The following is a 26,868-nucleotide window of genomic DNA, read 5'->3' as shown; positions in this document are numbered from 1 at the left end:
GAATATCCCCCAACAGTCACTAATGCACACTCACTCACATGCACAGTTAAGGAATGCCACTCCCGGCATTGGGAATGTTGCATTACTCTATTTTCCCACCTCTTCACAGCCAACCGAAGCCAATGGGCTGCAATTCCATTGTATCTTTTGACTTTTCTTATGGATTGCGCGAGGCAGAGCGAGGGGGGAGGGGGGGGGGGGGGGAAGGGAGGGCGAGGCACAGCGTGATGCGAGGCAGAGTGCGAGGAGGAGGGAGAGCGCAAGGCAGAGAGAGAGACAAGCTGTTTTTGGGAAGGACATTTAACGGATGGAGGAGCATCCTGCCATTTTGCATGGACTCCCCGCTTCCCGTCTCCCACACATCATCGGGAATTCCTGAAATGAAGCTGGGACGGCATTTGCTGATTGGCTTGCACTGGAGGTGAGCAGGAGAGGGAGAGCAGAGTGCGAATGAACCAATAAAATACATTCCCAGAGAGGAGACTGCTTCATTTACTGGCACCAGCAACGCACAGAAATCAAGGCTCTAACTCCTGCAAGCTGTGCGTCACCAGGCACCTGTGACAGTGTATCTGCTCAGGAACCGGAGTGTAGAGTAGCATTTATTAAAGTATGTACAAGTGAAACTCTTTAGCCGAGACCAGAGTGTGACAGGAAAGAGACAGAGTGGGGGGTGTGGGTGGGAGGGATCTTTCTGGTTGGCTTTAGGCATTTATTGATCAGTATGAACCCCCAATTGAGTGCACGAAATCACTGCCCACATTTATACGCAGATCGTCTCAGCCAGTCACACACTGAGGAGCCAGAAGAAGAAGAAAATGGCAACAAAGAGGAAGAGGGAGTCCCAGTTGTTGCTGTTGTTGTCCCGGTTTGCCCCGAAGAAGCTCTCCCAGTCCACGCCGCCATTGGTGGGATGTTGTCGGTCATTATCTGAGAATAAAGTGGAGAAAAGGGCAGAAATCACACAATATTTCTCCCTGAGCTCCGAGTCTCAGCTCTGCAACTCAACGAGAGCTGCCAGCCCCATCCCTGGGCGGTGACCGTCTCTCCCTCTCTCTCCGTCCCCGGGCGATGACCGTCTCCCTCTCTCCATCCCCGGGCGTTGACCGTCTCCCTCTCTCCGTCCCCGGCGGTGACCGTCTCCCTCTCTCTCTCCATCCCCAGGCGGTGACCGTCTCCCTCTCTCTCCATCCCCGGCGATGACAGTCTCCCTCTCTCTCTGTCCCCGGGCGGTGACCGTCTCCCTCTCTCTCCGTCCCCGGCGATGACCGTCTCCCTCTCTCTCCATCCCCGGGCAGTGACCGTCTCCCTCTCTCTCCGTCCCCGGCGATGACCATCTCTCCCTCCCCAGGCGGTGACCGTCTCCCTCTCTCTCCCTCCCCGGGCGGTGACCGTCTCCCTCTCTCTCCCTCCCCGGGCGGTGACCGTCTCCCTCTCTCTCCGTCCCCGGGCGGTGACCGTCTCCCTCTCTCTCCGTCCCCGGCGATGACCGTCTCCCTCTCTCTCCGTCCCCGGGCGGTGACCGTCTCCCTCTCTCTCTGTCCCCGGCGATGACCATCTCTCCCTCCCCAGGCGGTGACCGTCTCCCTCTCTCTCCCTCCCCCGGCGATGACCGTCTCCCTCTCTCTCCGTCCCCGGGCGGTGACCGTCTCCCTCTCTCTCTGTCCCCGGCGATGACCATCTCTCCCTCCCCAGGCGGTGACCGTCTCCCTCTCTCTCCCTCCCCGGGCGGTGACCGTCTCCCTCTCTCTCCCTCCCCAGGCGGTGACCGTCTCCCTCTCTCCCTCCCTGGGCAGTGACCATCTCCCTCTCTCTCCGTCCCCGGGCGGTGACCGTCTCCCTCTCTCCATCCCCGGCGATGACCATCTCTCTCTCTCTCCGACCCCGGGTGGTGACCGTCTCCCTCTCTCCATCCCCGGGCAGTGACTATCTCCATCTCTCTCTGTCCCCGGGCGATGACCATCTCTCCCTCCCCGGGCGATGACCATCTCCCTCTCTCTCCCTCCCCGGGCGGTGACCGTCTCCCTCTCTTCCTCTCTCCCTCCCCGGGCGGTGACCATCTCTCCGCCCCCGGGCGATGACCATCTCTCCCTCCCCGGGCGATGACCGTCTCCCTCTCTCTCCCTCTCCGGGCGGTGACCGTCTCCCTCTCTCCCTCCCCGGGCGGTGACCATCTCTCCCTCTCTCCGCCCCCGGGCGGTGACCATCTCTCCGTCCCCGGGCAGTGACTGACTCCCTCTCTCCCTCTCCGGGCGGTGACCATCTCTCCCTTCCCGGGCGGTGACCATCTCTCCGTCCCCGGGCGGTGACCATCTCTCTGTCCCCGGGCGGTGACCATCTCTCCGTCCCCGGGCGGTGACCATCTCTCCGTCCCCGGGCGGTGACCATCTCTCCGTCCCCGGGCGGTGACCATCTCTCCGTCCCCGGGTGGTGACCATCTCTCCGTCCCCGGGCGGTGACCGACTCCCTCTCTCCCTCCCCGGGCGATGACCATCTCTCCCTCCCCGGGCGATGACCGTCTCCCTCTCTCCCTCCCCGGTCGATGACCATCTCTCCCTCCCCGGGCGATGACCGTCTCCCTCTCTCCCTCCCTGGGCGATGACTATCTCCCTCTCTCTCTGTCCCCAGGCGATGACCATCTCTCCCTCCCCGGGCGATGACCATCTCTCCCTCCCTGGTCGATGAACATCTCTCCCTCTCTCCATCCCCGGGCGATGACCATCTCTCCCTCCCCGGGCGGTGACCATCTCTCCCTCCCCGGGCGGTGACCATCTCTCCCTCCCCGGGCGGTGACCATCTCTCCCTCCCCGGGCGATGACCATCTCTCCCTCCCCGGGCGATGACCGTCTCCCTCTCTCCGTCCCCGGGCGATGACCATCTCTCCCTCCCCAGGCGATGACCGTCTCCCTCTCTCTGTCCCCGGGCAGTGACCATCTCCCTCTCTCTCCATCCCTGGGCGGTGACCATCTCCCTCTCTCTCCATCCCCGGGCAGTGACCGTCTCCCTCTCTCTCCATCCCCGGGCGGTGACCATCTCTCCCTCCCCGGGCAGTGAACGTCTCCCCCTCTCCCTCCCCGGGCGGTGACCATCTCCCCCTCTCTCCTTCTCCAGGACTCTAATAACCCTTTATCACCTGACCTACGGAGTTCTGGATAATCACCTACATTTCATTCAGCAGATGTGCTCCAATGACTGGAATTCTGTTGATAGAATCTATCGCTCGGTCGTGGGGTGACATTTTTGATAAAAACATACCAGGATCAAAGAGATTGACTGGTGCTCCATGAAGAAGTGTAATTTAGTCGCCCATTGTTTCATCTATATCAGGAAAACCTCTCCACCTTTGAGGTTGCAAAATACGTGTGGGAGGAGAGGGTGAGGGGGGCGGGGGTGCTTTCTAACCCTATCTGAACAGGTCGGTTCCATTTTGTGCATTTGTTTCAATCTAACACTGCAGGATTAGCGGTGAATAGAACTGAATGGCTATCTGATGTAGCCAGCATCAATCGGACTGGAAACACCATGGAGATCGGACAGAGGGGTAGGTCGTGGCTTCCCAGGCGTTTTAACAGATCGCTTCGTCAGCATTTCCCCAACCCCATCACTCTCGAGGTTAAATGCACCCCCCCTCTCTCTATCTCTCTCTCTCTCTCTCCCACCCACTCACCCGCTCTTTGTCTGTTCTCACTCGAGTTGAAGACCGTGGTGAAGAATCCGAATGGAAAAGCTCCGATCCCAAAAGACATATGGAATCCGGTGTCTCCAAATCCCTGGAAACCCTGTCGGAGCCAAGGAGAAGAAATCACACCAAGTTCATTCTGCTGGGGCCCACAGGAAACCCACAGTTACCTGGGGAGCACAGAGGGGGGATTAACCGACACTGGGTTGACAGTCTACATGGGTTGGGCAGTGGGGGAACAGGGAACAGAGCACAGCCCCCAGGGAAGTAACTATGGATAAAGGACAACGCCCAGGGGGAGAGGGGACACAGTACAATCGTACATACATAGTCAATTTACAGCACAGAAGGAAACCATTCAGCCCATCCAGTCCATGCTGTCTCCCTGTAGAGCAGTCCAGTCAGTCCCATTCCCCTGCTCGATCCCCCTAATCCTGCAGGTTTATTTCCCTCGAGCACCCGTCCAATTTCCTTTAGAAACCTTTCATCGTCTCCACTCCCCCCACCCTCACATCCCCCTGTACCTCTTGTCCAAAACCTTCAATCTGTGTCCCCCAGGCCTTGTACCATTGCTAATTCTAACAGTTTTTCTTTGTCTACCTTGTCTAAACCTGTCCCATCTTGTCCACCTCAATCAAACCTCCCCTCAATCTCCTTCGCTCCGAGGAGAACAATCCCAGCTTCTCCAGCCCAACCTTGTAACTAAAATCCCCCCATCCCTGGAATCATTCTGGGAAATCTCCTCCGCACCCTCCCAAGGACCCTCACAACCTTCCTAAATGGTGGTGATCAGAACTGGACACAATATTCTAGTTGGGGCCTAACCAGGGCTTTGTAAACATTCAGCAGAACTTCCCTGCTTTTGTGCTCAATATTCAGTTTATAAAGTCTAAGACCCCCTACACTTTGCTAACCACTCCCTCGATATGTCTTGCCACCAAAGACCGATGCACACACACCTCCAGGTCCCTGCACACACTTTAGAATTGTGACATTCAGTCTCTATCGCTTCTTCCTATCCCTTCTGTCAAAATGCATCACTTTACACTTCTCTGTCCTGAATTCCTGCTGCTGTTTGACTGTTGGTTCTTCTAGCCTATGTCCTGTTGAAGGTGATTCGCATCATCCTCACTATTTGGTATCATCTGCAAATTGTGAAATTTTACTTCCTTTCCCCCCCCCACCACGTTGCTGTGGGTCTGGAGTCATGTGTAGGCCAGACCAGGTAAGGACGGCAGATTTCCTTCCCTAAAGGGCGTTGGTGAACCAGAAAAGTTTTTACAACATCAATGATAGTCGTCACGGTCACCATTAACGAGGCTAGTTTTATATTCCATATTTATTAATTGAATTTAAATTCCATGGGATTTGAACTTACGTCCCAGAACATTAGCCTGGATTACTCGCCCAGTCACATTACCACTACACCACTGTCTCCTTGTGCTTGGATTGATATTGGATTCCAATATCCAAATTGTATAATATACCTATATAAAATATAATATATAAACTAATAATACATCGTGTCTTTAATCAGTGGTCCTGGCACTGACCCTTGGGGAACACCACTGTCTACCACCCTCCAGTCTGAAAATAGCCATTTCCATTTGCCACAACTCGGTTTTCTGTCCTTAAGCCAATTCTTTTTATCTAAGCTGACCCGCCTATTCCAATTTTGTTAACCATCCTTTTATGTGGTGCTTTGTTGAAAGCTCTCTCAAAATCCACACAGACAACATCAACTGCATTCCCTTCATCAACCTTCTCTTTTACTTCATCAAAAATTCAACACGATTAGTCACGCGTGACCTGACCTGCCTTGGACAAATTCATGCTGGCTCTGCTTAGTTAACACAAACCTCTCCAAGTGCCTGTTGATTTTTACCTCGATTATTGTTTCTGAAACCTGGTGTTAAACTGACTGGCCTGGAGTTACTAGGACTGTCCTTACGTCCTTTCTCGAATTGGAATGTCACATCTGCCACTCTCCAATCCCTCTGGCACCTTCTCCCATTATCTGGGGAAAGTTGGAAGATTATGGAAAGCCCTTCGGCTACCTCCACGCCCCACGTCCTTCAGCAGCCTGGACGTAAGCCACCTGGACCAGGCGACTTGTCCATTCGATGCCGAGCCAGTTTTTCTCGTGGCTCCTTCCCTCTCAATTTCCACACGATCCAAGATTAAAACCAGGGCTGCACAAGAGGCCAGAGTTAGAGCAGCACCGAGGTCTCGGAGGGCTGTGGGTCAGGAGGAGATTCCAGAGGTAGGGAGGGGACATGGAGGCATTTGGAAAACAAGGAGGAGGGTTGTAAAATCGAGACATTGCTGGACCGATGGAGGTCAGCAAGCACAGGGGTGATAGGGGAGTGGGACTTAGTGCGAGTTTAGACACAGGTAACAGAAGGATATACACGATGGTTAATCAAAAAATCAAAGCCATTTTCAGTAAATGAGGCAATGTGAATATATAGTTTATGTAAGAAGTCACTTAACAACAAGAACAGCATAAAAGGAGTCAGTTGTTGTGTTACCCCTCTACTCTCTGGCTCTGTTCTCTGTCCCTGTGGTCTGGGTGGAGTCTTCAATCTGTGAAAGTGAAGAGAAGGTAATTTTATAATGGGAACCACTCCGCATGTAGCAGTGCAAGGGTACAAGTGGAGCACAGAGACACGGTTCTCCAATAGCAAACCCACCCAACCCTGCAAGGAGAGTCAGGCAAGCTTGGGGAGCAAACCATCACTCGGTTTGCACCTTCTCTCTAACATGACCATGTGCTGAAGTGGCTTATAATCCTAGTCCCTTTTTTGAGATCAGGTGTATTCCTCGGATGACCACCCTCACTAAGGTTGGGAAAGACAGGCTCCACAGTCACTTAAATGGGTCTGAAGAACGGATCTAACAAAGGAAAGGAACCACCAGAGAACTTTACCATCCTCCCGACAGCCTTTTTAACACGTGTTAGCTAGATTATAACAACCAAGATATTACAAGACTCCAGACATCTCTCCTCAACCATGTACCTCTCCACTGAACAGTGTACAGAGGTGGGTTCTTCATACAGAAGATTGTATGAGAGAAAATATTTTCTAAATTATATGAGTTGATTAAAGAACCATTCATGCAATTTACATCTGATGGTAATTCAATCACAACATTGACAGTTGTAGGAAGAGAAAGTATATTCTTGTTTCTAACAGAATTGTTAGAAATTCTGACAATTTCTTATTAATGTTACAGAGAGATATTTAAGATAGCCACCAACATTTAAAGTAGCATTTACCATAAATCCCCAAGTAGAAAGCTACAGAGTCTAGTGAGATACCTTGATCCCAATTAAGGGGGTCATTATTGTCGTTACACTACAGTAGAGAGAGACACACTGGAGTGAATCCAACAACTCCAAAAATCCTACTGTGTTCAATTTTTATACTGTGAAACAGCTGAGCCATCTCGTGAGCGCTAACGCTGGACAACATCCTTTGTTCTAGTCAACATCCTTTGGCAAACAGGGTACTGAGTGATGCAGATGGTGTCAGCGTCCTTGCTATACAATCGTCTCGAGATTAGAGCTCAGTTTCCCGGGTTCCAGCTGACAAGCGATTGGTGTGGGGGGCATCCTTAAAAGTCAAGGTTATTCTTGTGTCAGATCACCTACCATATCCTATGCCACAGGAAGTCGGTGTCCTCGAGCACATAATTATGCCCAAGCACGTTTATGAACTTCTGAACCCTTGTCCAGCAGATGAACTCTGCTTTTAATTTTTATTCCCTACCTCACAGGATAATCACTTTCTTCAATCTTAAAACTCATCTTATTACATCTGGATTCCTTCAGTGTCACCTTCTAACTAATTTCTTCCAAAGTCCAACCAACAGATGATTCCACAGTTCCTCCTCTGATCTTCCGTGGAACCCTCACCCCCCTCCATCTCTCCCAGCATTGAAACTGCCTCCCACCCCTCCTGAACCCAGCGGCACTCTCATCCTCTCACCAACTCTTATACAGCACAGGCGGAGGCCATTCAGCCCCTCATGCACGTGCTGGCTCTTTGAAAGAAATAACCAATTAGTCCCACTCCCCCTGCTCTCTCCACCAGCCCCCCCACAGCCCCTCCAGTATTTATCCAATTCAATTTGGAAAGTTCCTGTTGAATCTGCTTCCATCGCCCTTTCAGGCAGCGCCTTCCAGATCACAACAACTTGCTGTGTAAAAAAAGAGACTCGTTTTTATTCCCTCAATTACTTTCAGTCCGTGTCCCTCCGGTTACAGACCCTCCTGCCAGCGGGAACAGCTTCTACCAAATCCCTTCACGATTTTTAATGCTTCGATCAAATCTCCCCCTTAACCCTCTCTGTTCTAAGGATAACAACCCCAGCTTCTCTAGTGCTTTATTCTTCACCCTCCTCCTATCTCAATGCGCTAAATCTAATGCTTACTGAAATGCCTTCACCTCAAACTCAGGGTTTCGCAGAGTCTAATAGCTCGTGGCCCTCACACGCAAAATCCCTGCAGCCCAATCACTACGCCTGGCTTCACCACCGACAGACAGCAGCTGTCTCTTTAAGGCCTGGGTCACGCTCTGCTTTACGTTCCTTCGCTATGTTACATCGTCCAGCTGCAGATGATGAAGGGCAGGGAGGCAGTGAGCATTTACCTGGGATCTTGCTGACTGCTGCTGCCTCGCCCATAGAGGGGGATGACCTTCTCTTGACTAATGCCGGCTTTGCAGACAGGACATTCTTGTCGATTGGGTCTCATCTCCAGCCACTGAAAACACACATTGGGAAGATTAAGAGATACAGTTTATGAGGCTTATGCATTCACTGCCAAGTTTGCTGCTTCCACTTTCCTACTCCCTCCACTCAATGTAGACTCGGACTCTTGCAGACAGTGCGAGGCTCGACCCAGCGCTGGGGGTGAACACCTGAACATGTGGTGTCCGATAGACTCTGAGCATTTCCACACACCCATCAGAGTTATCCCCTTTCCCTACCCACATTTGGCAGGGGTGTGGGAGCCAGGGGGTAACATTAAGAGAGGAGAAACAAGATGCCCAGAGGACCGGGAGAGGCAGTAAGAAATAGTGAGGCATTAGTTGGGTCAGTGTAACCAGGGTCACTGTGGATGTATGCGAATGTGTGGAGTGTGATAAATAAAACTGGGGAGTTACAGGCACAGGTAGCCCTAGGCAAATACAATGTTGTGGCGATAACAGAGACCTGACTCAAAGAAGGGCAGGACTGGGTATTAAATATTCCTGGATGCAAGGTGTTCAGGAAAGGGGGAGGATGGAAATTGCAGAAGCGCTGACCAAAACCTTTCAGTTCTCCTTAGGTACAGCGATGGTGCTAGGGGTATTGAATAAGGAGAATATTGCAGTGCTAGAGAAAGGATGTCCCAGAGGGGTCAAGGGCAGAATCTATTTATAAAGCCAAGGAACAATAGAGCTGGCATTACACTATGGGGTGCATTCTACAGGCCATCAACTAGTGGGAAAGATATAGAGAAGCTAATTCACAGGGAAATTACAGAGAGCAGTCATAATGGGGGACTTTAATTATCTGAATGTGGACTGGGATAGTGGTATTGTAAAGGAAAGAAAGGGGCAAGAGTTCCTGTAATGTAGTCAGGAAGTTTTTCTACAACTGTATGTTTCCAGTCCAACAAGGGCCACTGCTAGACCTGGTTCTTGGAATGAGGTGGGCCAAGTGGAGCAAGTGTCAGTGAGAGAACATTTTGGGGTCAGTGATCATTGTGTCAAAGGTTTAGGGTGGCTATGGGAAAGGATAAGGAGCAATCCAAAGGAAGAATAATTAATTACAGGAGAGCCAATTTCAGTGGGGTGAGGGCGGATCTGGCCCAGATATATTGGAATCAAGAAGAGCAGATGGCTCGGGTAGAGTCAATTCTCATGAAGGAGAAAGGTAGAATAGGCAAATCCAGAACTGCCTGGATGAAGGAGGAGACAGAGAGTAAGATGAAGCAGAAAATGGTCACATGACAAATGTCAGGTTGGTAATACGAGTGGACACCAAGCTGAAGATAGAAAGTTCAGGGGAAAGTGAAAAGAAGTAAGAGAAGCAAAGAGAGAGTATGAGAAGAGACTGGCAGCCAACACAAAAGGGAATCTTACAAGTCTTCTATGGGCATATGAATAGTAAAAGGGTGGTAAAAGGAGGAGTAGGGCCGATTAGGGACCAAAAATGGGATCTGCACATGGAGGCAGGGGGCATGGCTGAGGTGCTAAATGAATACTTTACATCTGTCTTTATCTTGGAAGATGCTGCTGCACAGGTTGTGGTGAAAGAGGAGGCTGTTTTGATACTGGATGAGTTAGAATTGATAAAGAGGAGTTATTAGAAAGGCTGGCTGTTAATAAATCACCAGGACCAGCTCAGATGTATCCAAGCATACTGAGGGAAGGATGGAAATTTGCAGAAGCGCTGACCAAAACCTCTCAGTTCTCCTTAGGTACAGCGATGGTGCTAGAGAATTGCAAATGTTACACCCATATTCACAAAAAAAAAGAACATAAAGATCAGCCCAGTGACTACGCTCCAGTTAGTTCCCTCGGTGGTTGGGAAGCTTCTAGAAACAATAAGCTGGAACAAAATTAACATCCACTCGGACAAGTGTGGATTAATTGAGGAAAACCAACATGGATTTGTTAAAGGCAAATCATGTCTAACTAACTTGAGTTTTTCTGATGAGGTAACAGAGGGGTTGATGCGGGTAATGTAGTTGATGTGGTGTATATGGACTTCCAAACACTTGCTAAACGAAGTTGAAGCCTATGGAATAAAAGGGACGGTAGCAGCCTGGATACCAAGTTAGCTGAGTGACAGGAACAAGGGAGTAGTGGCGAATGGTTGTTTGTCGAACTGAAGGAAGGTATATAGTGGGCTTTCCCAGGGGTTGGAACGAGGGTCAGTGCTCTTCTTGATCCAGACTTGGGAGCACAGGGCACAATTTCAAAATTTGCAAATGAAGAAACTTTGTGAATTGTGAGGAGGAAAGTGATCGATTCAGGGGGAGGTCGACAGGTCGGTGGAACGGGTGGACAAGTGGCAGATGAAATTTTATGCAGAGAAATGTGAAATGATTCATTTTGAGAGGAAGAGCAAGGAGAAGCAATAGAAAATAAAGGTCACAATTCTAAAGCTGGGGGTATATGTGCATACAGTTTTTTTTCATTCTTTCATGGGATGTGGGCGTCGCTGGCAAGGCCAGCATCTGTTGCCCGTCCCTAATTGCCCTTCAACAGAGTGGTTTGCTCGGCCATTTCAGAGGACAGTTAAGAGTCAACCACATTCAAGGCTACGGGCCAAGTGCTGGTAAATGGGATTAGGTAGGTAGGTCAGGCGTTTCTCATGTGTCGGTGCAGACTCGATGGGCCGAAGGGCCTCTTCTGCACTGTGTGATTCTGTGATTGCTATGGGTCTGGAGTCACATGTAGGCCAGACTGGGTAAGGAGGGCAGATTTCCTTCTCTAAAGGGCGTTAGTGAATCAGATGGGTTTTTACAACAATCGATGATAGTTTCATGGTCACCATGACTGAGACTATAACATATAACCCCTATAACTATAACCCCTGAGGGGTTTTGACAGGATGTGGAAAGGATATTTCCTCTAGAACTAGGGGGTCACCGTTTAAAAATAAGGGGTCACTCATTTAAGAGAGAGATGGGGAGAAATTTTTTCTCTCAAGAGGGTTGTGAGCCTTTGGAACTCTGCTTCCACCACCTTTTGAGGAACAGGGTCTTTGAATATTTTTTAAGGCAGAGCGAGATAGATTCCTGATAACAAGAGAGTGAACGGGGGTAGAGGAGTGAAACGAGGAGTTGAGGTTACAATCAGTTCAGGCCATGATCTTATTGAACAGCCTCGAGGGGCCGACTCGAGCCCCCAATTTGTATGACTAGCTTTATAATCCACATTTTTATTCATTGAATTAAAATTCTACCAGCTGTCAGTGGGATTTGAACCCGCATCCCAGAGTATTAGCCTGGGCTTCTGGATTACTAGTCCAGTCACATTACCACCGTGCCACCGACTCCCCTTAATCATTGAAGGCGAAGGGACAGGTTGAGAAAGTGGTTGAAAAGGCAATATAAGTAGCAGCAAGGAATTATTATGGTGAACCTTTATAACACTGGCTTGGCCTCAGCCCCAGCATTGTGTCCAATTCTGAGCACTGCATTTTTAGGAAGGACATGAAGAGTTCAGAGATGGTGCAGAAAAGGTTTGCAGTGTGGGTCCCTTGTTGTTCTTGGTTCAATGATTTAGATTTAAACGTTAGGGGCATGATTAAGAAGTTTTCAGTGGCTGGTGTCGCGGGAGGCAGCTGTAAGGCAGCAGGATGATATTGATGGATTGGTCGGGTGGAATTCAATCTGCAGAAGTGTGAGGGCATGTATTTGGGGAGGACAAACAAGACAAGGGAATACCCAATAAATGGGAGGATACTGAGAGGTGTAGAGGAATAGGGCGACCTTGGAGTGTATGTCCACAGATCCCGGAAGGTTGCAGGACAGGTAGATAAGGTGGTTAAATCACAGTATCTCTACAGTGTAGGAGGTGGCAATTCGGACCATCGAGTCTGGACTGGCCCTCTGAAAGAACATTCCACCTGGTCCCACTCCACTGCCTTATCCCCGTAACCTGGCACATTCTCTCTTTTCAGGTAGCAATCCAATTCCCTTTTCAATACCTTGATCAAACCTGCCTCCACCACCCTTTCAGGAAGTTTGTTCTAGACTCCAACCACCCTCTGGGTGAATAAAACCTTTCCTCACATCACATTTACCCCTTTTGCCAATTATTCTGAATCTGTGCTCTCTAGTTCTTGATGTTCTCTTGAGTGAGAACAGTTTCTCACTATTTACCCTGTCCATACCCCTCAGGATCTTGAATACCTCCATCAAGTCGCCTCTCAGCCTTTTCTCCAAGGAAAACAGTCACAACCTCTCCAATCTATTCTCATAGCTACAGTTCTTCATCCTGGGAATCATTCTTGTGAATCTCCTCTGTACTCACTCCATTGCCTTCACATCCTTCCTCAAGTATGGCGCCCAGAACTGGACACAGTACTCCAGATGAGGCCTAACTACAAGTTCAACATGACCTCCTTACTCTTGTACTCAATGCCCCTATTAATAAAGCCTAACTAAGGTACTATATGCTTTATTAACTACTCTCTCAACATGCCCTGCCATCTTCAATGACCTATGTACATATACACTGAGGTCCCTCTGTTCCTCCTTTAGAGAGTCTCCCTTTATTTTATACCGTCTCGCCATATATTTCCTGCCAAAACGAATAACCTCACACTTCTCTGCATTGAACTTCATCTGCCACTTGTCTGCCCAATCCAACAATATGTCTATCTCCCTATCACAGTTGACAACGTTTCCAATCTTCGTATCATCTGCAAATTTGGAAACCATGCCCTGCCCACCAGTCTAGGTCATAAATATATATCAGGAAGAGCAAGGATCCCAACACTGACCCCTGAGGAACTCCACTACAAACCTTCCTCCAATCTGAAAAACAACCATTTATCACTGCTCTCTGTTTCCTGTCACACAGCCAATTTCTTATCCAAGTGCCCACTTTCTCTTTTATTACATGACCTAGAATTTTGCTTATAAGTCTGTTGTGTGGCACCGTATCAAATGCCTTTTGGAAATCCAAATCAACCTTCTCTGTTACCTCCTCAAAAATCCCCAACAAGTTAGTTAAACATGATCTTCCTTTAATGAAGGGAAGGAATGTGGGATATTTTGTTTGACTGGCCAAGGAACAGGATATAAGAGCAGGCAGGTTATGCTAGGTCTGTATAAAACCCTAGTTAGACCACAGTTAGAGTGCTGTGTACGGGTCAGGACTACAGTACAGAAAGGATGTGATCACTTGAGAGGGTAGAGGAGATTTACACAGGATGTTGACAGGACTAGAGAATTTTAGCGATGAGGAAAGATTGGAGACGCTGGGGTTGTTTTCCTTAGAAAAGAGGTGGCTGAGGGGAGATTTAATTGAAGTGTATAACATTATGAGGAGCTTAGGTAGATTGGATAAGAGGGACCTATTTCCCTGAGCAGAGGGTCAGCAACAAGCGGGTAGAGATTGAAAGTATTTGGTGGATTAGAAATGAGTTCAGGAGTAATTATTTTCACCCAGAGGCTGGTGGGGATCTGGAGCTCTCTGTCTGAAAGGGTGGGAGAGGCAGAAACCCTCATCACATTGAACAATTACTTGGATATGCACTTGAAATGCTTTAACCTGCAGGACCACGGGGAGCAGGAGCTGTAAGGTGTGATTAGACTAGATAGCTCTTTCAGCAAGGATTGACACAATGGGCTGAACGGCCCTCATCCTGTTCTATAAATCTTTGAGTTTCATGCTGGGATGAAGGGCTTCAGTTGTGTAGATAGGCTAGATAAGTGGAGGGTGTGGTTCAGATCTGGAAAGCACTGCCTGAGAGTGTGGGGGAGACAGGGTCAATCGAGTGGTTAGGATCTGGAAAGCACTGCCTGAGAGTGTGGGGGAGACAGGGTCAATCGAGTGGTTAGGATCTGGAAAGCACTGCCTGAGAGTGTGGGGGAGACAGGGTCAATTGAGTGGTTAGGATCTGGAATGCACTGTCTGAGAGTGTGGTGGGGACAGGGTCAATCGAGTGGTTAGGATCTGGAAAGCACTGCCTGAGAGTGTGGGGGAGACAGGGTCAATCGAGTGGTTAGGATCTGGAAAGCACTGCCTGAGAGTGTGGGGGAGACAGGGTCAATTGAGTGGTTAGGATCTGGAATGCACTGCCTGAGAGTGTGGTGGGGACAGGGTCAATCGAGTGGTTAGGATCTGGAATGCACTGCCTGAGAGTGTGGTGGGGACAGGGTCAATCGAGTGGTTAGGATCTGGAATGCACGGTCTGAGAGTGTGGGGGAGACAGGGTCAATCGAGTGGTTAGGATCTGGAATGCACTGTCTGAGAGTGTGGTGGGGACAGGTTCAATTGAGTGGTTAGGATCTGGAATGCACTGCCTGAGAGTGTGGTGGGGACAGGGTCAATCGAGTGGTTAGGATCTGGAATGCACGGTCTGAGAGTGTGGGGGAGACAGGGTCAATCGAGTGGTTAGGATCTGGAAAGCACTGCCTGAGAGTGTGGGGGAGACAGGGTCAATTGAGTGGTTAGGATCTGGAATGCACTGCCTGAGAGTGTGGTGGGGACAGGGTCAATCGAGTGGTTAGGATCTGGAATGCACTGCCTGAGAGTGTGGTGGACACAGGGTCAATCGAGTGGTTAGGATCTGGAATGCACTGTCTGAGAGTGTGGTGGGGACAGGTTCAATTGAGTGGTTAGGATCTGGAATGCACTGCCTGAGAGTGTGGTGGGGACAGGGTCAATCGAGTGGTTAGGATCTGGAATGCACGGTCTGAGAGTGTGGTGGGGACAGGGTCAATCGAGTGGTTAGGATCTGGAATGCACTGTCTGAGAGTGTGGTGGGGACAGGGTCAATCGAGTGGTTAGGATCTGGAATGCACTGTCTGAGAGTGTGGTGGGGACAGGGTCAATCGAGTGGTTAGGATCTGGAATGCACGGTCTGAGAGTGTGGGGGAGACAGGGTCAATCGAGTGGTTAGGATCTGGAATGCACTGTCTGAGAGTGTGGTGGGGACAGGTTCAATTGAGTGGTTAGGATCTGGAATGCACTGCCTGAGAGTGTGGTGGGGACAGGGTCAATCGAGTGGTTAGGATCTGGAATGCACGGTCTGAGAGTGTGGGGGAGACAGGGTCAATCGAGTGGTTAGGATCTGTAAAGCACTGCCTGAGAGTGTTGGGGAGACAGGGTCAATCGAGTGGTTAGGATCTGGAAAGCACTGCCTGAGAGTGTTGGGGAGACAGGGTCAATCGAGTGGTTGGGATCTGGAAAGCACTGCCTGAGAGTGTGGTGGGGACAGGTTCAATTGAGTGGTTAGGATCTGGAATGCACTGCCTGAGTGTGTGGTGGAGACAGGGTCAATCGAGTGGTTAGGATCTGGAAAGCACTGCCTGAGAGTGTGGGGGAGACAGGGTCAATTGAGTGGTTAGGATCTGGAATGCACTGTCTGAGAGTGTTGGGGAGACAGGGTCAATCGAGTGGTTATGATCTGGAATGCACTGTCTGAGAGTGTGGTGGGGACAGGGTCAATCGAGTGGTTAGGATCTGGAAAGCACTGCCTGAGAGTGTGGGGGAGACAGGGTCAATCGAGTGGTTAGGATCTGGAAAGCACTGCCTGAGAGTGTGGGGGAGACAGGGTCAATCGAGTGGTTAGGATCTGGAAAGCACTGCCTGAGAGTGTGGGGGAGACAGGGTCAATTGAGTGGTTAGGATCTGGAATGCACTGCCTGAGAGTGTGGTGGGGACAGGGTCAATCGAGTGGTTAGGATCTGGAATGCACTGCCTGAGAGTGTGGTGGGGACAGGGTCAATCGAGTGGTTAGGATCTGGAATGCACGGTCTGAGTGTGTGGGGGAGACAGGGTCAATCGAGTGGTTAGGATCTGGAATGCACTGTCTGAGAGTGTGGTGGGGACAGGTTCAATTGAGTGGTTAGGATCTGGAATGCACTGCCTGAGAGTGTGGTGGGGACAGGGTCAATCGAGTGGTTAGGATCTGGAATGCACGGTCTGAGAGTGTGGGGGAGACAGGGTCAATCGAGTGGTTAGGATCTGGAAAGCACTGCCTGAGAGTGTTGGGGAGACAGGGTCAATCGAGTGGTTAGGATCTGGAAAGCACTGCCTGAGAGTGTTGGGGAGACAGGGTCAATCGAGTGGTTAGGATCTGGAAAGCACTGCCTGAGAGTGTGGTGGAGACAGGGTCAATCGAGTGGTTAGGATCTGGAATGCACTGCCTGAGAGTGTGGTGGGGACAGGGTCAATCGAGTGGTTAGGATCTGGAATGCACGGTCTGAGAGTGTGGGGGAGACAGGGTCAATTGTGTGGTTAGGATCTGGAATGCACTGTCTGAGAGTGTGGTGGAGACAGGGTCAATCGAGTCGTTAGGATCTGGAATGCACTGTCTGAGAGTGTGGTGGAGACAGGGTCAATCGAGTGGTTAGGGTCTGGAATGCACTGCCTGAGAGTGTGGTGGAGACAGGGTCAATCGAGTGGTTAGGGTCTGGAATGCACTGCCTGAGAGTGTGGTGGAGACAGGGTCAATCGAGTGGTTAGGATCTGGAAAGCACTGCCTGAGAGTGTGGGGGAGACAGGGTCAATTGAGTGGTTAGGATCTGGAATGCACTGTCTGAGAGTGTGGTGGGGACAGGGTCAATCGAGTGGTTAGGATCTGGAAAGCACTGCCTGAGAGTGTGGGGGAGACAGAGTCAATCGAGTGGTTAGGATCTGGAAAGCACTGCCTGAGAGTGTGGGGGAGACAGGGTCAATTGAGTGGTTAGGATCTGGAATGCACTGTCTGAGAGTGTGGTGGGGACAGGGTCAATCGAGTGGTTAGGATCTGGAAAGCACTGCCTGAGAGTGTGGGGGAGACAGGGTCAATCGAGTGGTTAGGGTCTGGAATGCACTGCCTGAGAGTGTGGTGGGGACAGGGTCAATCAAGTGGTTAGGATCTAGAATGCACGGTCTGAGAGTGTGGGGGAGACAGGGTCAATCGAGTGGTTAGGATCTGGAATGCACTGTCTGAGAGTGTGGTGGAGACAGGGTCAATCGAGTGGTTAGGATCTGGAATGCACTGTCTGAGAGTGTGGTGGAGACAGGTTCAATTGTGTGGTTAGGATCTGGAATGCACTGTCTGAGAGTGTGGTGGAGACAGGGTCAATCGAGTCGTTAGGATCTGGAATGCACTGTCTGAGAGTGTGGTGGAGACAGGGTCAATCGAGTGGTTAGGGTCTGGAATGCACTGCCTGAGAGTGTGGTGGAGACAGGGTCAATCGAGTGGTTAGGGTCTGGAATGCACTGCCTGAGAGTGTGGTGGAGACAGGGTCAATCGAGTGGTTAGGATCTGGAAAGCACTGCCTGAGAGTGTGGGGGAGACAGGGTCAATTGAGTGGTTAGGATCTGGAATGCACTGTCTGAGAGTGTGGTGGGGACAGGGTCAATCGAGTGGTTAGGATCTGGAAAGCACTGCCTGAGAGTGTGGGGGAGACAGGGTCAATCGAGTGGTTAGGATCTGGAAAGCACTGCCTGAGAGTGTGGGGGAGACAGGGTCAATTGAGTGGTTAGGATCTGGAATGCACTGTCTGAGAGTGTGGTGGGGACAGGGTCAATCGAGTGGTTAGGATCTGGAAAGCACTGCCTGAGAGTGTGGGGGAGACAGGGTCAATCGAGTGGTTAGGGTCTGGAATGCACTGCCTGAGAGTGTGGTGGGGACAGGGTCAATCAAGTGGTTAGGATCTAGAATGCACGGTCTGAGAGTGTGGGGGAGACAGGGTCAATCGAGTGGTTAGGATCTGGAATGCACTGTCTGAGAGTGTGGTGGAGACAGGTTCAATTGTGTGGTTAGGATCTGGAATGCACTGTCTGAGAGTGTGGTGGAGACAGGGTCAATCGAGTGGTTAGGATCTGGAAAGCACTGCCTGAGAGTGTTGGGGAGACAGGGTCAATCGAGTGGTTAGGATCTGGAAAGCACTGCCTGAGAGTGTTGGGGAGACAGGGTCAATCGAGTGGTTAGGATCTGGAAAGCACTGCCTGAGGGTGTGGTGGGGACAGGTTCAATTGAGCGGTTAGGATCTGGAATGCACTGCCTGAGTGTGTGGTGGAGACAGGGTCAATCGAGTGGTTAGGATCTGGAAAGCACTGCCTGAGAGTGTGGTGGAGACAGGGTCAATCGAGTGGTTAGGATCTGGAATGCACTGCCTGAGAGTGTGGTGGGGACAGGGTCAATCGAGTGGTTAGGATCTGGAATGCACGGTCTGAGAGCGTGGGGGAGACAGGGTCAATTGTGTGGTTAGGATCTGGAATGCACTGTCTGAGAGTGTGGTGGAGACAGGGTCAATCGAGTGGTTAGGATCTGGAATGCACTGTCTGAGAGTGTGGTGGAGACAGGGTCAATCGAGTGGTTAGGGTCTGGAATGCACTGCCTGAGAGTGTGGTGGAGACAGGGTCAATCGAGTGGTTAGGGTCTGGAATGCACTGCCTGAGAGTGTGGTGGAGACAGGGTCAATCGAGTGGTTAGGATCTGGAAAGCACTGCCTGAGAGTGTGGGGGAGACAGGGTCAATTGAGTGGTTAGGATCTGGAATGCACTGTCTGAGAGTGTGGTGGGGACAGGGTCAATCGAGTGGTTAGGATCTGGAAAGCACTGCCTGAGAGTGTGGGGGAGACAGGGTCAATCGAGTGGTTAGGGTCTGGAATGCACTGCCTGAGAGTGTGGTGGGGACAGGTTCAATTGAGTGGTTAGGATCTGGAATGCACTATCTGAGAGTGTGGTGGAGACAGGTTCAATTGTGTGGTTAGGATCTGGAATGCACTGTCTGAGAGTGTGGTGGAGACAGGGTCAATCGAGTCGTTAGGATCTGGAATGCACTGTCTGAGAGTGTGGTGGAGCCAGGGTCAATCGAGTGGTTAGGGTCTGGAATGCACTGCCTGAGAGTGTGGTGGGGACAGGGTCAATCGAGTGGTTAGGATCTGGAAAGCACTGCCTTAGAGTGTGGGGGAGACAGGGTCAATCAAGTGGTTAGGATCTGGAATGCACGGTCTGAGAGTGTGGGGGAGACAGGGTCAATCGAGCGGTTAGGATCTGGAATGCACTGTCTGAGAGTGTGGTGGGGACAGGGTCAATCGAGTGGTTAGGATCTGGAATGCACTGTCTTGAGAGTGTGGTGGAGACAGGGTCAATCGAGTGGTTAGGATCTGGAAAACACTGCCTGAGAGTGTTGGGGAGACAGGGTCAATCGAGTGGTTAGGATCTGGAAAGCACTGCCTGAGAGTGTGGTGGGGACAGGTTCAATTGAGTGGTTAGGATCTGGAATGCACTGCCTGAGAGTGTGGTGGAGACAGGGTCAATTGAGTGGTTAGGATCTGGAAAGCACTGTCTGAGAGTGTGGTGGAGACAGGGTCAATCGAGTGGTTAGGATCTGGAAAGCACTGCCTGAGAGTGTGGTGGGGACAGGTTCAATTGAGTGGTTAGGATCTGGAATGCACTGCCTGAGAGTGTGGTGGGGACAGGGTCAATCGAGTGGTTAGGATCTGGAATGCAAGGTCTGAGAGTGTGGGGGAGACAGGGTCAATCGAGTGGTTAGGATCTGGAATGCACTGTCTGAGAGTGTGGTGGAGACAGGTTCAATTGTGTGGTTAGGATCTGGAATGCACTGCCTGAGAGTGTGGTGGAGACAGGGTCAATCGAGTGGTTAGGGTCTGGAATGCACTGCCTGAGAGTGTGGCGGAGACACGGTCAAATGAGTGGTTAGGATCTGGAAAGCACTGTCTGAGAGTGTGGTGGAGACAGGGTCAATCGAGTGGTTAGGATCTGGAAAGCACTGTCTGAGAGTGTGGTGGGGACACGTTCAATTGAGTGGTTAGGATCTGGAATGCACTGCCTGAGAGTGTGGTGGGGACAGGGTCAATCGAGTGGTTAGGGTCTGGAATGCACGGTCTGAGAGTGTGGTGGAGACAGGGTCAATCGAGTGGTTAGGGTCTGGAATGCACTGCCTGAGAGTGTGGTGGAGACAGGGTCAATTGAGTGGTTAGGATCTGGAAAGCACTGTCTGAGAGTGTGGTGGGGACAGGGTCAATCTAGTGGTTAGGGTCTGGAATACACTGCCTGAGAGTGTGGTGGAGACAGGATCAATCGAGTGGTTAGGATGTGGAATGCACTGCCTGAGAGTGTGGTGGAGACAGGGTCAATCGAGTGGTTAGGATGTGGAATGCACTGCCTGAGAGTGTGGTGGAAGCAGGTTTAATCGTCGCTTTGAAAAGGAAATTGTGCCATTATCTGAAGGGAAGGAAATTAGCGGGCCCATGGGGAAAAAGTAGGAGATCGGGACTAGCTGAGTTGCTCTTGCAGGGAGCCAGCACATATACGACGGGCTGAATGGCCTCATTCTGTGCTGGAACTATTCTATGATTCAATAACCCAATTAACCTCATAAGCAGCACAGCTGTGGGCAGGGAAATCTGCTCCATCGTGTCCGTCTGTCACACTCGGGATGGCTGGAGCATCCTCATTTTAAACTTTTATAACACAAACACACACACTTAACACCACTCACTCACTCACCCACCCACCCTCTCATCAAACTCTTGGGAGGGGAGAAAGAAACCCAGGGCCAATAAATGGGAAAAACCCCTCTGGAAAATTCCTCTCCAACCTCTCGGATAATCAAAATCAGTCCAGAAAGTCTGACAGACCCTGTGTTCCATCTGTTGGAAAACTGAACAGGTGAAGAGAGCTTGGGACATCTGGAGCGACACAGCTTCTCTCAGTAAGGGTACAGCACTCCCTAGATCAGTGCGTCTGATACCTACAGCTCTGGGTTCCAATGGACAGTATGTTTGAAACCCCCAGCACACTGTTCCCACCTGTAAGTGTTTTAAAACAGTACACACACACTGGCTGAGGGGGTTCCAGCACTCCACACTCGCCCAGTGACCTCTAGCCTCACTCATCAATAACAATGCTGCAATCTGGAGGTTCACAGTGAACAGCAAACCTCATACACTCACTCGGGGCCACGGGGGGAATATCCACAATGACTCAACCTGGAACGGGTGCTATTTCTCAGTGATGCCTCTTATATTTGCATAATGTAGCAAACACTGAGCTTCACCAAGAGACAGTCCTGAACTCTTTATTCATGACTGAGCTGTGAGCATTTATTGCCCATCCCTAATTGCCCTTGAGAAGGTGGTGGTGAGCTGCCTTCTTGAACCGCTGCAGTCCATGTGGTGTAGGTACACCCACAGTGCTGTTAGGGAGGGAGTTCAAGAATTTTGACCCAGCGACAGTGAAGGAACGGCGATATATTTCCAAGTCAGGATGGTGAGTGACTTGGAGGGGAACTTCCAGGTGGTGGTGTTCCCATCTATCTGCTGTCCTTGTCCTCCTGGATGGTAGCAGTCGTGGGTTTGGAAGGTGCTGTCGAAGGAGCCTTGGTGAGTTGCTGCAGTGCATCTTGTAGATGGTACACGCTGCTGCTTCTGTGCGTCGGTGGTGGAGGGAGTGAATGTTTGTGGATGGGGTGCCAATTAAGCGGGGCTGCTTTGTCCTGGACGGTGTCGAGCTTCTTGAGTGTTGTGGGAGCTACACTCATCCAGGCAAGTGGAGTGCATTCCATCACACTCCTGTCTTGTGCCTTGTAGATGGTGGACAGGCTTTGGGGAGTCAGGAGGTGAGTTACTCACTGCAGGATTCCTAGCCTCTGACCTGCTCTTGTAGCCACAGTATTTACATGGCTGGTCCAGTTCAGTTTCTGGTCAATAGTAACCCCCAGGATGTTGATAGTGGGGGATTCAGCGATGGAAATGCCATTGAATGTCAAAGGGAGATGGTTGGATTCTCCCTTGTTGGAGATGGTCATCGCCTGACACTTGTGTGGCGTGAATGTTGCATTAAAACCTTGTCAGAGTCGAGAAAGGCTCGGTACATTCACCGAATGGTTGTGCAATCCAGAAACTAATCGAATGTGCCACAGGGGTTTGGTCAGGGGTTTGATGCTGTGTCAGACCCTGGCTTTGAGATCACCTCCACTGTCAATTTTCCCCCAAAGGCACTGACTTACACGTCAACTAAAGGAGCCCTCAGTCTGAGCACAGTGAAATGTGACCGCCCGCTGCCACCTTAAGCAGGGGCAGTGTGGTGAGGTAGTGTCGGGGTTCCCCAGCAGCAACTCAAGGGCTGCTGTCGCTGTGTCAGGGCAAAGAGATCCAGGGACTGGGGACCTCGTGGGGAGCTGTCTCCCAATCGAATGCAGCTAAACTCAAAGCAGGCAGAAGCACAGAGCTGATGGGTGATGAATGACTCTTACCTGATGGAGACATGGCCAACTGCACACAACGCAAAGGAGCCAAGCAGGAGGGAGGAGGAGAGAGAGAAAAATATATTAGAGATAATGAAATCAGTGGCGTGACAGGAACCCTGAACAGAGTGATAACCGTCTGTCCATCGCGGGCCCCTCACATTCACACGCCCCCCGATTTATAGCACAAACCCCACCAGGACAGCTTATAGCAAGGCCTATACATGGGGCTCTCTCTGCAGGGCATGCTTCTTTAAAAGGGGGTGTGAGCAAGATTGGCTGCAAGAGAGGGTGGATTTAAGAGAGAGAGACCCATGTCGAGTGTTGCCCGAACTTGGCTTTGTCCGGTTATGCTAAACCTTTATAAAACACCGGGAGGCCCCAGCAAGGGTGCTGCAATCACTCCCTTAAAGGTTTACTCGATTTGATTTACTAGAATGGTACCAGGGATTTCAGTTACATGGAGAGATTGGAGAAGCTAGGACTGTTCATGTATCACCTGCTCTGCTCACTGACCTACACTGGCTCCTGGTCCAGCAACGCCTCAATTAACGTAATCTAATCAAAAACACAAGCTCTACATTTCCAGGTAAGAGTCAGCTGGAGGAGGACGGCAGGGCGAGATAGTCAATTCAGGGGAGGGCTGCAATAATTACAGGAGGACATTAACAAACTTGCAAAACATGCAAATAATTGGCAAATGAACTGCAACAAAGATAAATGTGGGATTTTACACTTTGGTTAAAAAAAACGAGGTCGCATATTTCTTAGAAAATAAAAATCTCGATGGGGTAGAAGAACAAAGGGATTTCGGAGTACAAATACACCAATCACTAAAAATTGTACCACAGGTTAGGCAAGGCCATGAAGAAACAACTCAAGCATTAGGCTCTGTTGATAAGACAGGTGGAATTGAAAAGTAGGAAAGTTAATGTTAGACCTGTATCAAACCTTGGTTAGACTGCACTTGGAATATTGCATATGCAGTTCTGGTCACCGTATTGTAAAAAGGATGTCGAGGCACTGGAGAAGGTGCAGAGTTACAAGAGCGATACCAGAAATACATGGGTATATGTTTCAGGAAAGGATTGACAGGCTGGCTCTCCTTTCTCTTGATAAAGGAAGGCTGAGGGGTGACCTAATAGAGACCGTTAAAATTCTGAAAGGTTTTGATTGAGTGGATAGAGAGAGAATGGTTCCTCTCGTTGGGAAGAGCAGAACTAGAGGCCATCAATATAAGATGGTCACCAAGAAATCCAATAGGGAATTCAGGAGAAACTTCTTCACCCAGAGAGTGGTGAGAATGTGGAACTGGCTACCACAGTGAGTGGATGAAGCCAATAGTATAGATACATTGAAGGGGAAACTAGACAAGCATCTGGTGGAGAAGGGAATAGATATGATGGTGATAGATTTAGAGGAAAAAAGATGGGAGAGTGCAGTGGAGCATAAACACCAACATGAATTGATGGGCCGAATGGCCTGTTTCTGAGCCATATATTCTCTGTAATTCTGGCCTCTTGAGCATTCTTGATTCTCATTTCACCGCCAATGGCGGCCAGGCCTGAGTCCTAAACTCTGGAATTCCCCCCCACCCATCTCTCCTCCTTTAAGACGCTCCTTAAAACCGACCTCTTTGTCTGAGCTGTTGGTCACCTGTCCCGAATATCTCCTGATGTGGCTCAGGGTCAAATTCAGTTCAATTATGCTCCCATGAAGAACCCTGAGACGCTTTATGGTAGTAAAGGCGCTATATAAATGCAAGTTGCTGCTGTTGAATTTTAGAAATCCAAAGCAGTTTGTGTCTGTGAGAAAGACTGATTCACACCCAGGACCACTCACTGAGCAGCTGCAGCTCAGCGATGACTCTGCTATCTACCCATAAATGGCTGTGACCCACCTCCTCATTGGCCAGCGACAGGAGAAGCAGCACACGCCATGGATAGTCCTGAGGGGCAAGCTCATGGATCTCACACTGTACATATCGAGACGCACCAATGTTTCCCTGATCTGCCCAGGTTGGCACAGGATCACCCTCCATTCTCCTTCCCGCTCTCTCCAACTTCAAATAGGACAGCATGGGTTTTAAAGGAGCCCTTTAACACGGTCCTGTTTAAATGCTTTAATAACAATTGTTGGCAGAGCTGTTGCGGCCCAAAGCAAGTGGTCCTGCGGTGATGGTACTGGGAAAGGTCGCCAGTGACTGCTTTCCTGACAAGAGTGCAGGGTGCATGACAATGAAGCACGTCCTGTGGGGCTGCTCTAACGTGGAGGGCAGCTCAGAAGGGAACGAGTGAAGCAATTTATTGCAGTGCCAGCCTCCAACTGATCAGCTTTACTGGATTAAATCTCCAGCCCTATCTCACATCGCTGCTGATATGCTCATCCTGATATCAGGCTAGATTGACTTTACCACAGGGCACGGCTTGGAGAGCCGATTGCACAATCATGTTACATCACACAGGGGTCACAGGTCCAACACAGGACACAGGGGCGGGTTGCAAAACAATTGTTTGATGAAAGGTTAACTGTGAGAGAGAGAGAGAGAGAGAGAGAGAGTTCTGCCCAGTCAGTGTTCAAGCAGAAACACATCGCTGAGCTCCTGTCACAGAACCACACACTTCACAACCGGTTTGTCGGAGAGTCACTAACTATCTCCACATGGACAACCCTCACACCCTGTCAAACAATCCACAAAACACCGAACCCCATAAAAATAACCCCAAAACACCAAACCCCATAAAAATAATCCCCAAAACACCGAGCCCCATAAAAATAATCCCCAAAACACCAAATCCATAAAAATAATCCCCAAAACACTGAACCCCATAAAAATAAACCCCAAACCACCAAACCCCATAAAAATAAACCCCAAAACACCAAACCCCATAAAAATAAACCCCAAAACACCAAACCCCATAAAAATAATCCCCAAAACACCAAACCCCATAAAATTAATCCCCAAAACACCGAATCCATAAAAATAGCCCCCAAAACACCAAACCCCATAAAAATAATCCCCAAAAACACCAAACCCCATAAAAATCCCCAAAACACCGAATCCATAAAAATAATCCCCAAAACACCAAACCCCATAAAAATAATCCCCAAAAACACCAAACCCCATAAAAATCCCCAAAACACCGAATCCATAAAAATAATCCCCAAAACACCAAACCCCATAAAAATAATCCCCAAAACACCAAACCCCATAAAAATAATCCCCAAAACACCGAATCCATAAAAATAATCCGCAAAACACCGAACCCCATAAAAATAATCCCCAAAACACCAAACCCCATAAAAATAATGCCCCAAAACACCAAACCCCATAAAAATAATCCCCAAAACACCAAACCCCATAAAAATAATCCCCCAAAACACCAAACCCCATAAAAATAATCCCCCAAAACACCAAACCCTATAAAAATAATCCACAAAACACCGAGCTCCTCAGTCTCCCCCCGGCTCCTGAGTGTCTCTCCACCAATCTCAACCCCTTCCCCAGTCTCTCCCCTCCTCTACCCCAATATCTCCCCCCTCCCCCAATCCCCCCCAAGCCTCCCCCCTCTCCGAGTCTCTCCCACTCCTCCCAGCCTCTCGCCCCTCCCCCCCACCCCCCCGCTGCCTCCTGATTCTCACCCTCTCCCCATCCCAGTCTCTCCCCACTTCTCCTCAATTTCTAGCCCGTCTCTCACTCCACATCCCTCCCCACCTCTCCTCTCCTCTCCTCCCCGAGTCTCCCCTCTCCCCACTCTTCCCCCTCCCCCCAGTCTCCCCTCTCCTCCCCCTCCCCCCCAGACTCCCCTGCCCCAGTCTCCCCCCTTCGTCTCCCCCATCCCCCCCACCCAGTCTCCCCCACCCCAGTCTCTCCCTCCCCCCCCAGTCCCCCCCGTCTCTCCACCCCCCGTCTCCCCCTCCCCCCACCCAGTCTCCCCCTCCCCCCACCCAGTCTCCCCCTCCCCCCCACATTCTCCTCCCACCACAGTCTCCCCCCCACAGTCTCCCCCCTCCCCCCCCACAGTCTCCGCCCCCCACAGTCTCTCCCCCCCCAACAGTCTCTCCCCCTCCCCCAGTCTCCCCCTCCCCCACCCCCCCCCACCCTCCCCCTCTCCCCCCCCACCCACCCTCCCCCTCTCCCCCCACCCACCCTCCCCCTCTCCCCCCCCACCCTCCCCCTCTCCCCCCCCACCCTCCCCCCTCTCCCCCCCTCCACCCACCACCAGTCCTCCCCTCCCCCTCCA

At 50.5% G+C, this 26,868-nt stretch overlaps 1 protein-coding gene across 1 annotated transcript; it reads right to left on the bottom strand.

The window, feature by feature from the left end:
- Positions 1-698: 698 nt before the first annotated feature.
- LOC144695556 (E3 ubiquitin-protein ligase RNF5-like) lies at positions 699-23,547 on the bottom strand. The gene is made up of 5 exons (XM_078566433.1): positions 22,634-23,547; positions 8,335-8,447; positions 6,211-6,265; positions 3,668-3,779; positions 699-930 (listed from the first exon to the last, which is right to left on the bottom strand). Exons 2-5 carry the CDS (start codon positions 8,436-8,438, stop codon positions 788-790), a joined length of 414 nt encoding a protein of 137 aa, XP_078422559.1. The 5' UTR covers positions 8,439-8,447; positions 22,634-23,547; the 3' UTR covers positions 699-787.
- Positions 23,548-26,868: the final 3,321 nt, after the last annotated feature.

This window comes from Cetorhinus maximus, chromosome 21 (genome assembly GCF_964194155.1).
Source record: "Cetorhinus maximus chromosome 21, sCetMax3.hap1.1, whole genome shotgun sequence".
NCBI classification, from domain to species: domain Eukaryota; kingdom Metazoa; phylum Chordata; class Chondrichthyes; order Lamniformes; family Cetorhinidae; genus Cetorhinus; species Cetorhinus maximus.
Note: the sequence above shows the minus strand (reverse complement) of the source record. Positions and strands in the feature narration are given on the sequence as shown.

Bases quoted from the DNA above. Each gene is read 5' to 3' on its own strand.
- LOC144695556 (XM_078566433.1), bottom strand. From the start codon at position 8,438: ATGAGACCCAATCGACAAGAATGTCCTGTCTGCAAAGCCGGCATTAGT. The intron at 3,780-6,210 runs GTAACACAACAA...TGGCTCCGACAG, and splicing joins CAGAGCCAGAGAGTAGAGGG to GGTTTCCAGGGATTTGGAGA. The intron at 931-3,667 runs GTGAGTGGGTGG...CTTTATTCTCAG, and splicing joins TGAGAACAGACAAAGAGCGG to ATAATGACCGACAACATCCC.